Raw genomic sequence first — 14,507 nt, 5'->3', positions numbered from 1 at the left:
CGATCCCTGGGTCGGGAAGATCCCCTCATGGAGGAAATGGCAACCCACTCCAGTATTCTTGCTTGGAGGATCCCATGAACAAAGGAGCCTGGCAGGCTACAGTCCATGAGGATCAAAGACTTAACTGAACAACTAACACTTTCACTTTCACTTTTTGGAGAAACTGGAGAGGAAACATGGAGGCAGCACAATGCACAGGACAGAAAACACAGAAAGTAGGATTCTGGGGTTACCAAAGTCAGACCCCGGGCATACCCACCTCACTGCTTCAGCAAGGATCTAATCTAGGAAAAACATGAATTATTCAGGCTGCCTTGGATATGAGAAGCATACACAAACAGATTATACACATGCGGGAGAAACTACATTTTGGTGGCTGTGTAAATCAGGAAAAATAAAGCAGCTACAAGGCTACCATCCACAATTATGAAGAAAATTGAGTTTAGAAGCTGGGAGCACACAAAATGGCAGTTGAGCTGTACGAAGTGGCACAACACACCATATTTGCCAAGAATATATCTGGAGTTCCCTAAGGGCCATCTGGAGCTGCAGCAACCTGGGAAAGTGAGCAGACTTGAGAGCATTCATTCTGAAATGGAGAGTTTGCCTGAAAACGTTTTTTCCTAGGTTTCTGCCTGCAGTGCCAGTTCAAATTACTGCCAATTAAAAAAGAACACTTTAATACTGTCCTGCTGCTGCTGCTGCTAAGTCGCTTCAGTCGTGTCCGACTCTGTGCGACCCCATAGACGGCAGCCCACCAGGCTCCCCTGTCCCTGGGATTCTCCAGGCAAGAATACTGGAGTGGGTTGCCATTTCCTTCTCCAATGTATGACAGTAAAAAGTGAAAGTGAAGTCGCTCAGTCATGTCTGACTCCCAGCGACCCTATGGACTGCAGCCTACCAGGCTCCTCCATCCATGGGATTTTCCAGGCAAGAGTACTGGAGTGGGTTGCCATTTCTTTCTCCAATGCATGAAAGTGAAAAGTGAAAGTGAAGTCTCTCAGTCATGTCTGACTCCCAGCGACCCCATGGACTGCAGCCTACCAGGCTCCTCTGTCCATGGGATTTTCCAGGCAAGAGTACTGGAGTGGGTTGCCATTGCCTTCTCCGAATGCTGTCCTGAAATTTAGACAATTTATACTGATGCAGGATGTCTGATTTGGTCAAAGATTATAGTAAGTACTAGTAATCCAGGAATAAAAAGAGCTAAGAGTTATTCTTGTGAAAAACGGATGACATGAAGTGTGTAAATAATGGGAGCAAATGCAGCAAGATACAGGGAATCTTAGAACATTTAAAGTCTAATACATTACAAAGAGAGTTCAGTGCTGATAAATGTGGAATAATAAGTTTTATGGGGCTTTATCATATGCTGTAAGTTCGTGTGGGTCATAAAATATGAGGAATAAAAAAAGTAGGGGAGTTCAAAGACAAGTCTGCACATTATTTATGAATGATGAAGAGTGAAATGAATGAGAAGAAGAACAGGTAGACAATGTCTGGAATAATGATGACTTTGATGAGTCATTATCACACAAATCCGTGTGCTTCATAAAATATGAGGAATATTAAAGAGCAGAGGAGTCAAAAGACAAGTCTACTCAGAATGAGATACAGAATGAAGGAAGAGAGGAATACAAGAGAAATGCACAGGATAATGATAACTTTTATGAGACTTTCACTCACCAGCCTGGATCCTTCATAAATATAAGCTGTATAGAAAATAAAAGAACAGCAAAGAGAAGAGACAGGCCTGTGTCTGTCGTAAAATATGGACAAATAATGTCAACTAGACTTGACAAAATAAAAACAAAAATAATTGAGCCTAGTACAGCTGTGGGAAGACACACTATATAGATTAATGTGAACAAATAAAATAAGCGAATGTAGAATTGTCTTGCCAACAGGGAATCAGCAACCACCTAGGAAGGCATCATTGCTGAAAAGCCCACCTTGCTAACTGGTAAAGCCTTGGCAAGTTCATAAATACCCCCATCACACTCTCCAAAAAGCTATCAGCATGTAGGCTCAGGAGGCAATGCTGTGCTGATTTTCAAATGGAGGTGGCCTCCCAAATGTCCCTCTGTTCTCAACCCCTCTGGCTCCAGTCCATATGTAGTTTGCAGGAGATTTTCTCAGCTGGTTTCTACTTAATCTATACCTAGTTTGTCAAATTTTGGTTTGTAAAGATTTTCAAAGGGTTACTGTGTAAAACTAAAGACATCCTTCTCTTTTCATTTCTTGTTACATTGGATTTAAAAACAGGGACCAGATCTGTCAGAATTAATTCAAAATCCAGAATTCAGTGCCTTTCAAATGTCTTCTCTATTAGAAAAAAAATGGGATTTCAAGATCTCAAAATTTCAAAATCTCCACAAAAAGGAACTAGAGGAATCAGATAAGGCAAAGCAAGTGCCAATGTGCCATTTGCATGCCATTCAGAATCATTATTTATAGAATTCATAAGACGGACAGCTCACTAGTAAGAGGAAAGCCACTGATTCATATCAGAACTAGGAATGTTGGCCTGAAGAGCTCAATAAAAGCACTAAGAGCATCAATTATACTAGCTTAAATTTGTTGTTGTTGTTTAGTTGCTAAGTCATGTCTGACTCCTTTGCAACCCCATGGACTGTAGCACACCAGGCTCCTCTGTCCATGGTATTTCCCAGGCAAGAATACTGGAGTGGGTTGCCATGCCCTCCTCCAGGGGATCTTCGCGACCCAGGCATCAAACCTGCATCTCCTGCATTGGCAGGCAGATTTTTTACCACTGAGCCACCTGGGAAGCCCAGCTTAGCTTTGTGCTATATTTAGTGGCTTATAGTTTGTGTTGGGGGAAGGCTTTAGATGATGCAGGAAACATCCTATTAGTATAACTTCTATCCCAGTTCCTCTGATTGCAATATTTTAGTAGTGATGTTTATTGGCTCTAACATATAACCCAAGCTTTGGCTGGTAACTGTCTTTTGCTTTCTCGGGGTACTTTTTTCTCTCTCTCTTGAATGAGCTTTTGTGGCCGAGAGCTTTTTTTTTTTTTTTAATATAAATTAATTTATTTTAACTGGAGGCTAATTACAATATTGTATTGGTTTTGCCATACATCAACATGAATCTGCCACGGGTGTACACGTGTTCCCCATCCTGAACCCCCCTCCCACTTCCCTCCTCATGACTTGATGATTCAAAGAATATATAATGCCAGGGTGAAATTACTATGATTACTTTGGAAAAGTCATGTTTGCCCAAATAACATGGCTCCTTTTAATCCAAGATTGAGCTTGCCTGGATACCCTGAATTTCGCTTTGTGAAAAAAAAAAAAAATTACATTGATGCCCTAGGAAAAGTCATTGCTCTTGCCCAACCTTCTTCAACCCTACTAGCTCCAGCTATAAAATGCACATTCTAGAGACTTCTTCCTCCCCACTGCCATGGTAATGACAGAGAAGTGAATACTCCATGCTTGTGGGTTGCCCATGAGCCCTCTTCTTAACTCCCAAGCTCCTAAACTTTGTTACAACTTGTTGGCCAGGCTAGACCTGAAAGTCTACTTGTTTTAGTGGACTGGGTCCCTGGGGGCCAGCACTATTAAGGGCTAGTCTAATGGAGTCCCCCATTTGGCAAGGATGAAACTCATTTGTTTAAAGGGAAAATCTGAAATATTTCATTTCACTCAGGTCAGAGAAACAGGGTCCATATATCACCAGGGACCATGTCTCTTTTGCCAACTTTAACTGTCAAAATTCATCCAACTAAGTCTGCTTTGTTAAAATTCTTTTTCCAATAAAAACAATTTGGCAATATGTATTTAGGGCCTAAAAAATGTTCAGATCAGATCAGTCTCTCAGTCGTGTCCGACTCTTTGCGACCCCATGAATCGCAGCAGGCCAGGCCTCCCTGTCCATCACCAACTCCCGGAGTTCACACCTATGTATATAAATACATAGAAAATGCACTCAACACAATGTTACTGATGATTGCCTCTGGGGAAAAGACTAGGAACAACAGGAGCAGGGTGGTCAGCAGGGACTTTAATCATATCTACAGTGTATTTAGGTATTAACTAATTTTAGTTTTTATTAATTTTAATAAGAGAAAAGTATCTTTCCACAACTAGGACTACCTCCCAAGGAAATAATAAGAAATTCGATGTAGAAAAAATAAGAACTAAATATCCCAAAATAGGGGCTGTATTAAACAAGAAATACTGTTTTAGGGCTATATTATATAATAACAAAATGATATATTAAGGAATTTCTAATTATATTGGACAAAGTTCATAATATACCATGGGCTACGTTTAGTCGCTGAGTTGTGTCCAACTCATTGTGACTCTATGGACTGTAGCCCACCAGGCTCCTCTATCCATGGGGATTCTCCAGGCAAGAGTAATGGCGTGGATTGCCATGCCCTCCTCCTGGAGATTTTCCCAACCCAGAGATCAAGCCCAAGTCTCCTGCATTGCAGGTGATTCTTTACCATCTGAGCCACCAGGGAAGCCCAAGAATATTGGGTTGGGTTACCTATCCTTTCTCCAGAAGATCTTCCCAACCCAGGAATCGAACTGGGGTCTCCTGCATTGTAAAGGTGTATCTCCTGGTAAAGGCAGATTTCTTTACCAGCTGAGCTACCCGGGAAGCCCTAATAATATACTACCAACATTAAAATATCAGGATTCAGAACTATGCTGAGTATAATCCCAATTTATATCGGTAAAAAAGATATGCACACCCTCACCAAAATGTTATTAGAAGTGACTACCCATTGGTGAAATTACTGTTTTCTTTGTTATGCTTAACTGTGTTTTCTGTAGTTTCTCCAGCTTGGCTTCTAGAATCTAGTTTCAGGATGCTTTTATATTCGTCTTTCATCTTGTGTTGCAGGCGTGCTTGTGTGATCCGAGGCCAAGTGGTGGCTGTGGATGGAACCCCTCTAGTAGGGGTGAATGTTAGTTTCTTGCACCACAGTGATTATGGATTTACCATCAGCCGGCAAGATGGAAGGTAGGTCAACGTTGTTTCTGATCACTGTGAGGGGCCAATACTGACTTCTAGCCGTTAGTCAAACCAGCGTTCAAATGATGCAGGATTCATTAGCCTATCTTCCTTCAAGCTGCATCTAAGAAGTCATTGGTGTTATCTCCTCTATTCCCCATCTAAATCAAACCAAATTTCTCTTCTAAACCTGCACTATTACTCTCAAGTCTTCTTGAAACCCTAGCTATTTGGAAAGTTTTCTAGCCTTCATCTAGTTCCATTTATAAATCCAGCTTCAAAATCCAGTGAGATGATGCAGATAATAAAGTATTGTACATGTGGGCTGTTCTTTCATGATAGTCTCAATATAGTTCTGAAATAAAGCTGTCCAAAAGGTTTCTGCCAAAGGTATACAATTCAACTGCATTAAGACATTTTTTGTTTAAATGTGTCCTGTCTAGTTTACTAGTGGCTGTACTGGATCAATGAGCACAGGCAGCTTAATCAATTCCCCCTTGATGTCCATGTAACCATAGTGATTAACCTTAAGCACCAATCAGCAAGCTTCTCTCTAAGGGCTTCCCCAGGTTCTCTGAGACCTGGGAAGCAAGACCACTAGTTAAATCTTCTCCTCCTGGAAAAGGATTTGCTCACAAAAAACATTTTTGTTGCCATCATTTAGGTAGACATTTATTCAGAATATTCGTCGATAGGCCCATGTGTCCAGCTTAAAGGTACCTATCTATGATTCTCAGGAACACTGTAATGATGGCTTTGAGGTACCCTAGTCTCCAGGTGGCTACCCTTAAAATGCCCTACTCATAACAAGTCGTTCAGTACTCACATAAAGAGACCTGTTGCCTTGAAGCTTTATCACAGTGTAAGAGACTATCTCATTTCAAGAGATAAAATCAAACCTTATTTTTAGTCCTAACCACTTTAGAATTGTTAATGGTTCAACGTGGGCTATGCAGACTTTATTTTTTCAACTGCCTCTCAAGAAAAGGCTTATAGAAATAGTTAGAGAAATTGTAAGGAAGAGTTTTAACCTACTTAAGAAAAATTGTTTTTAAGACTTTAGGAAATTATATGAATGATTTGGATGTAAATTGTATTGCTAATTATTAATGAGCCATCTATTCATTATAACGAGCTCAGCAGAACTACTCTGGGAGCAGCTAGTCTGAATATGTATGTGTGTGTGTGTATATATATACATATACACACACACACACATACATATATATGCAATATAAAACTATATTTCCATTCAAATATTCTATAATCAGAGCTCTATACTAATTCAAATGGACTTTTCTCTCAGTTAGATTGAATGATGGAATTTTGGTAGTTCATGTACCAGTAGCTGGTATACAAAGCTGGTCTCTCCCTCGCCAGCATTTCAACCACGTACCAGAAATTTAGAAATGAAGATTATTTCTTTAAATAGAATATGCCTTCAGGGACATTTGTCTTCCCATGGAAAATGATGGGGCCTCAATTTTTTAGCTAGTATATAAAGGTTTCAGTGAATTATTTGATATTCAGAAAAGAACCTAAAAGAAATGTGATATCTAAAAAGACTATAAATTTGTTTCCAGTTTACAGAAAGCGTTAAAGAGGGACCATTTGTGTTGTTATTTTTGTGGTTTTAGTCTTAAGTAAAATTCCAAGACCATCCTCCTCCGAGCTCACTGTGAGAACTAGGTTTATATAGATGGCAGATTCTAGTCAGAGTCCCCTCTGGCAGTAACTCTTCCCTCAGGCTCCACTAAGGGTCTAAACACTCAAAATATGTGCCCCAAATGCCAACCAGACTGTCCCACTGTCGTCTCTTGGACATAAAGTGACAGAGTGATGAGAGTTTCCACTTAGGTGTCTCTGCTGGTTGCTACCTCAGATTGAGTTATATACATTTCAAAAGTAGACTATCATAGGGAAACTACAGCTCTTCCTCAATTTGTGATGGGCTTACATCCAATAAACCCATCATAAGTTGAAAGTATTTTAAGTTGAAAATGCATTTAATACACCTAACTTACTGAACATCACAGCTTAGCCTAGCCTTCCTTAAATGTGCTCAGAACATTTCGATTAGCTTACAGTTGGGCAATATTTATGTAACATGAAGCCTGTTAGAATAAAGTGTTGAATATTTCATGTAATTGATTGAATATGTCAGTGAAAGTGAAAAACAGACTGGTTGTGTGGGTACAGAAGAGTTGTAAGCAAATGGTTATTTACCCTCAAAATCATGTGACCAGCAGAGCTGCAGCTCACAGCACTGCCCAGCATCAAAAGAGAATTTCTATCCCATATCGCTAGCCCAGGAAAAGATCAAAATATGTTTCTGCTGAATGCATATTGCTTTTTCACCATCATCAAGTTGAAACAGTCAAACCCTTGTAACTCAAGAACCATCTGTATACCTGAGGGCAAAAGGATTATAGAAAGGTTGAGGTTAGCATTTAGTTACCTAGTAGACGGTCTGTGATATGCAAGGTGCTGAAAAGTTCTGGCTTTCTGCCTCCACATGTCAATCTCACCTGTCTGCCACTGTGCCTGTTGTTCCCACCAATGGTATCACTGCTTTGGGTTAATATTACTGACTCTTCTAAAGTCCCTGTTACATGCAGATGTGTTGTGGGGACTGTAGAACTAATTGACAACTTTTTCCTAGGAAATAGGAAAAGTCCAGGTCATAGGAACAAAGTGATGCAGAAGGAAGGATAGGAGTGGAAGATGGGTGTCTCTAAAAGTAAGAAGAGCTCTCCTATGCATATTAGGAAAGGTCAGAGTAGCAGAAAATAAAAAAGCAGCAATTCTAAAGGAAAGATGAATATGTACCAGTATCTACTGTATTCTTTGTCATACATGTTATTCGATTTCATCTTCACAACAGCTTCATGAGACAGGAATCATTATTATCATCCTCCCCATTTGGCAGAGGAGGAAACTTATCCAAATTAACACAGCTAATAAGGACAGAGCCAAAAGTTGAACCCAAGGAACCTGGCTCTTATCTTCTGTGATTTGTCACACTCAACTTAGATACATAACAGGTGCTCAGATAAATAGTTCAGCCAGTGATAAACAAAATAGGAGAAGAGGTGACATTCTTATAAGATTCTTGGGAGCATTAAAGGTCTTGAGAACTTTGTTTGGAAGACTTTGGAAGATGAAGAAAGGGTTTCCTCTGATTCCCCTCAAGGTAAGAGTTTGTTCATTTTTGGATACCGTAAGACAGACATAAGCATCTTACATAGGCTACAATAGTCTTCTACCTATGGATAGGACTAGTCTTATTGTAGATTGACAACAATCTCCAAACAAATATGTCCTTTGCCTTCGGTGTTTTATGCTCACTGTCACGTGATTTTATAACTTGTTCTTAATGTCCCATGCCAATGGAGACCATTTGTGATGGGGGAACCCCAAAGCAATTAATTATTCACAGAGCATTCTACTGGGTCTTGCAATAGTGTTAGCTATAGACAGTGATTAGATGGGAAGAGGAGAAACAGAACCTCTGTGTGTGCATATACACATGTACATAAACATGCATATATGTACATATATACATTTGTTGTCATTCAGTCACTAAGTTGTGTCCAACTCTTTGCAACCCCATAAACTACAGCACTCCAGGCTCCTCTGTCCTCCACTCTCTCCCAGAGTTTGCTCAAATTCACATCCATTGCATCAGTGATGCTATCTAACCATCTCAGCCTCTGCCACCCCCTTCTCCTTTTGCTTTCAATCTTTCCCAGCATCGGGGTCTTTTCCAACAAGTTGGCTCTTCGCATCAGGTGGCCAAAGTATTAGAGCTTCAGCATCAGTCTTTCCAATAAATATTCAGGGTTGATTATTTTTAGGATGGACTGGTTTGATTTCCTTGCAGTCCAAAGGACTCTCAAAACTCTTCTCCAGCCCCACAGTTCAAAAGTGTATACACACACACACACACACACATATATACACACATATACACACACACACATATATACACAATTCAGTTGGTCCTTGAACAACATGGGTTTGACCTTCTTGGGTCCATATACAGATTTTTTTTCAATACATACGTATTATCATACTACGTGATTTGCAGTTGGTTGAATCCATGAATGTGAAACTTCAGATATGGAGGGCCAACTGTAAAGTTATAAGTGAATTTTCAGCTGTGCCTGGGGAGAGCCTAACCCCCACATTTTTCAAGGGTTAGCTGCATATAGGGAGAGGAAGAGACAGAGTTTCAAGAAATTGCAATGTGATTGTGGGGATTGGCAAGTCCAAAAATTGTAGGATACACTGCTGCTGCTAAGTCGCTTCAGTCGTGTCCGACTCTGTGCGACCCCATAGACAGCAGCCCACCAGGCTTCTCTGTCCCTGGGATTCTCCAGGCAAGAACACTGGAGTGGGTTGCCATTTCCTTCTCCGTAGGATACACTAGAAAACTGGAATCTCTTGGCAAGGAGTAGATGCTACTCTACAGTCTTGAGGCAGAATTCCTTCTTCCTCAGAGAAAATTTAGTTTTGCTCTTTCAACTAATTGGATGAGGCCCTTCCACATTATCAAGGGTAATCCTCTTTACTTAAAGTCAGCTTATTGTAGATATTAACCACATGTACAATATACCTTCACAACAACGCCTAAGTGTTTGATTAAATAACTGGGTACTAGAGCCCAACCAAATTGACACATCAAACTAACCCAACACAGGACGCCTAGGGGCAGTTACCAGGAAAGCTTAAAAATCAGTATCTGCTTATAAAGATCATAAAAAAAAACTGATCATAAAAAAAAACTGGCCTCGAGTTCATTTGAACAAGAGAAGACATCTGTAAATTTAATAGGGCAATGGATCTGATTTGAGAAGAAAGTTAATATTTGTTAAGTCCCTACCATATGCTTGGCCCTTAAGTCTTTATCTCATTTGCTCACTTGCAGTAGTAGCTGAGTGATAGACCATATTAACCCCATTTTACTCAGGAGGAAACTGAAGCTCATGAAGTTTAAATAATTAGCCCAAAGACACAAAGTTAACATGGCAGAGCCAGGATACAACCCCAGGTGTGTATGAAGCCAAAACCACATTCTTTCTACAAAATAAGAAGCCTGCCCTCTCTACCTTGTCTTTCTAGAAGTAGAGAATAATTCTCAGGTATATATGTTCTTGTTTGGATAGCTTATTTTGCTTTTGTGTTTGCATTTGTTTTTGTTTTCAAATAAATCAGCAGTTCAATTTTAAGGAGTCAAGAGCTGAGGCTTGGGTGAAGCAAATAAACTTGCCCAAGAACACACTTAAATCAATGTAGAATGTGAACCAGAGAAAAGATCTCTTGCCAAGTAATGTAGGATTTTCCCCTACTATGCTTGCCTTAAACTGCTCCTGTATTATCATGAATTCAGCCTGTCTTAAACCGTAAACCATTTGGGGTTTTCTTTTTTTAGCTCAAACCTAGATTACTTTCTATAGCAAATGCAGTTCTTCAAATCCTCTTTTTGGAAACTGCCTTAATATTACAGCAACTTGACTGAAAAAGCAACAATAAAAAATACAGTATTAGCTATCCTTTTTTACTGTCCACTTATCTTTATCTGAAAGACTTCTGCAACAGGACACAATTGGTAATACTATAATAAATATAATAAATGTCATATGAAGGGAGTGGTGAGATATGCATAATTAAGTCTGATTCCCTATCAGGGCATTTTACCATTGAAAAGTGTTTTAAGAAAGTTCTTTTTTTTTTTTTTAACACAAAGAATTGCTTATATCTCTCTCCTGTGGATGTAAGTTGCTTTGAATATTAAGGAGAATCCCATTGCCCTTTATTCATTTTAAAAATATGTTGTTGTTCACTCCATAAATTGTGTCCTACTCTTTGCAACCCAATGGACTGCAGCATGCCAGGCAGCATACCAGCTTCCCTGTCTTTCACTATCTCCCAGAGTTTGCTCAAACTCATGTCCGTGGAGTCAGTGGTGGCATCCAACCATCTCATCCTCTGTTGCCCCCTTCTCCTCCTGCCCTCAACCTTTCCAAGCATCAAGATCTTTTCCAATGAGTCTGCTGTTTGCATCAGGTGGCCAAAGTATTGGCACTTCAGCATCATTCCTTCCAATGAATGTTCAGGGTTGATTTCCTTTAGGATTGACTGGTTTGATCTTGCTGTCCAAGGGACTCTCAAGAGACTGCTCCAGCACCACAGTTTGAAAGCATCAGTTCTTTGGTGCTCAGCCTTCTTTATGGTTCAACTCTCACATCTGTACATGACTACTGGAAAGACCATAGCTTTGACTATAGAGACCTTTGTCAGCAAAGTGATGTCTCTGCTTTTTAACACAGTCTAGGTTTGTCATAGCTTTTCTTCCAAGCAGCAAGCGTCTTTTAATTTCATGGCTGCAGTCACCATCTGCAGTGATTTGGGAACCCAAGAAAAGAAAATCTTCTACTGTTTCCATTTTTTTCCCATTTGCCATGAAGTGATGGGACCAGATGCCATGATCTTTGTTTTCTGAATGTTGAGTTTTAAGCCAACTTTTTCACCCTCCTCTTTAACCCTTTTCAAGAGGCTCTTTAGTTCCTCTTCACTTTTTACCATTAGAGTGGTATCATCTGCATATCTGAGGTTATTGGTATTTCTCTTGGCAGTGTTGATTCCATCTTGTGATTCATCCAACTCAGCATTTCATATGATGTACTCTGCATAGAAGATAAATAAGCAAAGAAACAATATACAGCCTTGATGCACTCCTTTCCCAATTTTGAACCAGTCCATTGTTCAATTTCCAGTTCTTACTGTTGCTTCTTGACCTATATACAGGTCTCTCAGGAGATCAGTCAGGTGGTCTGGTATTCCCACCTCTCTAAGAATTTTCCACAGTTTATTATGATCCACACAGTCAAAGGCTTAATGTAGTCAATGAAGCAGAAGTAGATGTTTTTCTGGAATACCCTTGCTTTCTCTAAGATCCAGTGAATGTTTGCAATTTGATCTCTGCTTCCTCTGCCTTTTCTAAATACAGCTTGAACATCTGGAAGTTCTCAGTTCATATAGTGCTGAAGCATAGCTTGAAGGATTTTGAGCATTACCTTGCTAGCATGTGAAATGAGCGAAACTGGGTGATAGTTTGTATGTTTTTTGGCACTGCCCTTCTTTGGGATTGCAATGAAAACTGACCTTTTCCAGTCCTGTGGCCACTGCTGAGTTTTCCAAATTTGCTCGCATATTGAGTGCAGCACTTTCACAGCATCATCTTTTAGGATTTGAAATAGCTCAACTGGAATTCCATCACCTCCACTAGCCTTGTTCATAGTCATGCTTCCTAAGGCCCACTTGACTTCACATTCCAGGATGTCCGGCTCTAGGTGAGTGATCACACCATGGTGGTTATGCAGGTCATTAAGTCCTTTTTTATACAGTTCTTCTGTGTATTCTTGCCACCTCTTCTTCATATCTTCTGCTTCTGTTAGGTCCATACCATTTCTGTCCTTTATTGTGCCCATCCTTCCATGAAATATTCCCTTGGTAGCTCCAATTTCCTGAAGCAATTTCTAGTTTTTCCCATTTCTATTGTTTTCCTCTATTTCTTTCATTGTTCACTTAAGAAGGTTTTCTTATCTCTCCTTGCTGTACTTTGGAACTCTGCATTCAGTTGGGTATCTCTTTCCCTTTCTCCTTTGCCTTTCACTTCTTTTCTCAGCTATTTGTAAGACCTCCTCAGACAACCATTTTACCTTTTTGCATTTCTTTTTCTTTGGAGTGGTTTTGGTTACCGCCTCCTATACAGTGTTATAAACCTCTGTCCGTAGTTCTTCAGGCACTCTGTCTACCAGATCTAATCCTTTGAATGTATTCATCATCTCCACTGAATTATCATAAGGAATTTCATTTAGGTCATACCTGAATGGTCTAGTAGTTTTCCCTACTTTGTTCAATTTAAACCAGAATTTTGCAATAAGGAGCTGATGATCTCAGCCACAATCAGCTCCAGGTCTTGTTTTTGCTAACTATATAGACCTTCTCCATCTTCAGCTGCAAAAAATATAATTAATCTGATTTCAGTATTGACCATCTGGCGATGTCCATGTGTAGAGTTGTCTCTTGTGTTGTTGGAAGAGGGTGTTTGCTATGACCAGTGCTTTCTCTTGGCAGAACTTTGTTAGCCTTTGCCCTGCTTCATTTTGTACTACAAGGCCAAATTTGCCTGTTACTCCCGGTATCTCTTGACTTCCAGCTTTTGCATTCTAATCCCCTATGATGAAAAAGACATTTTTTTTTTTTTGGTGTTAGTTCTAGAATGTCTTGTAGGTCTTCACAGAACCATTCAACTTTAGCTTCTTCAACATTAGTTGTTGCTACAGAGACTTGGATTACTGTGGTATCGAATGGTTTACCTTGGAAATGAACCAAGTTCATTCTGTCATTTTTGAGACTGCATCCAAGTACTGCATTTCAGACTCTTTTGTTGACTATGAGGGCTACTCCATTTCTTCTAATAGCTTCTTGCCCACAGTATCAGATATAATCATCATCTGAATTAAATTCGCCCATTCCTGCCCATTTTAGTTCACTGATTCCTAAAATGTCGATGTTCACATCGCCTGCTTGACCACGTCCAATTTACCTTGATTCCTATGCAGTATTGTTCTTTACAACATCGGACTTTACTTTCACCACCAGACACATCCACAACTGAGCATCATTTCCATTTTGGCCCTGCCTCTTCATTCTTTCTGGAGCTATTTCTCTGCTCTTTCCCACTAGCATGTTGGATACCTACTGAGCTGGTGAGCTCACCTCCTGGAGTCATATCTTCTTGCCTTTTCATACTGTTCATGGGTGTCTTGAGGCAAGAATGCTGGAGTGGTTCACCATTCCCTTTTCTAGTGGGCCACATTCTGTCAGAACTCTCCACCATTACCTGTCTGCCTTGAGTGGACCTGCATGGCATGGCTCATAGCTTCACTGAGTTACACAAGGCTCTGATTCATGTGATCATTTGGATAACTTTCTGTGATTGTAGTTTTCGTTGTGTAGGCTGTGGGATTGTAGTTCTTGCTTCTTCTGTCTGCCTTCTGATGGATGAGGATAAGAGGCTTGCACAAGCTTTGTGATGGGAGGGATCGGCTGTGGCCGTGGGGAAAACTGGGTCTTGCTCTGGTGGGCAGGGCCATGCTCAGTAAACCTTTAATCCAATTTTCTGCTATTGGGTAGAGCTGTGCTCCATCCTTGTTAGTTGTTTGGCCTGAGGTGACCTGCAAAAGGACTTGTGCCAACACGTGCCTCCCAGGACTGCTGCTGCAGTGCCTCTGTCCCCGAATCAGGCCACTGCTGACCCATGCCTCCGCAGGAGACCCCCAAACACTCACAGGCAGGTCTGGCTCAGTCTCCTGTGGGATCGCTGCTCCTTTCCCTGGGTCTTTCTGTGCACAGGGTTTGTTTGTGCCCTCCAAGAGTCTCTGATTCCCCAGTCCCGTGGAAGTCTTATAATCAAATCCCACTGTCCTTCAAAGTCAGATTCC

General features: G+C 40.5%; 1 protein-coding gene across 5 annotated transcripts in view; it reads left to right on the top strand.

The window, feature by feature from the left end:
* TENM1 (teneurin transmembrane protein 1) overlaps positions 1 to 14,507 on the top strand; it is a 909,292-nt gene that overhangs the window by 739,745 nt on the left and 155,040 nt on the right. For all 5 annotated transcript variants that reach the window (XM_070784169.1, XM_070784168.1, XM_070784167.1 and 2 more), the window contains one exon: positions 4,885 to 5,004. In XM_070784169.1, the coding sequence (XP_070640270.1) occupies positions 4,885 to 5,004 (120 nt within the window). The remainder of the gene's footprint in view (positions 1 to 4,884; positions 5,005 to 14,507) is intronic.

The sequence above is a fragment of the Bos indicus genome, chromosome X (assembly GCF_029378745.1).
Source record: "Bos indicus isolate NIAB-ARS_2022 breed Sahiwal x Tharparkar chromosome X, NIAB-ARS_B.indTharparkar_mat_pri_1.0, whole genome shotgun sequence".
Taxonomy (NCBI): domain Eukaryota; kingdom Metazoa; phylum Chordata; class Mammalia; order Artiodactyla; family Bovidae; genus Bos; species Bos indicus.
The sequence above is the reverse complement of the archived record's forward strand: the minus strand, read 5'-3'. Positions and strand labels throughout refer to the sequence as shown.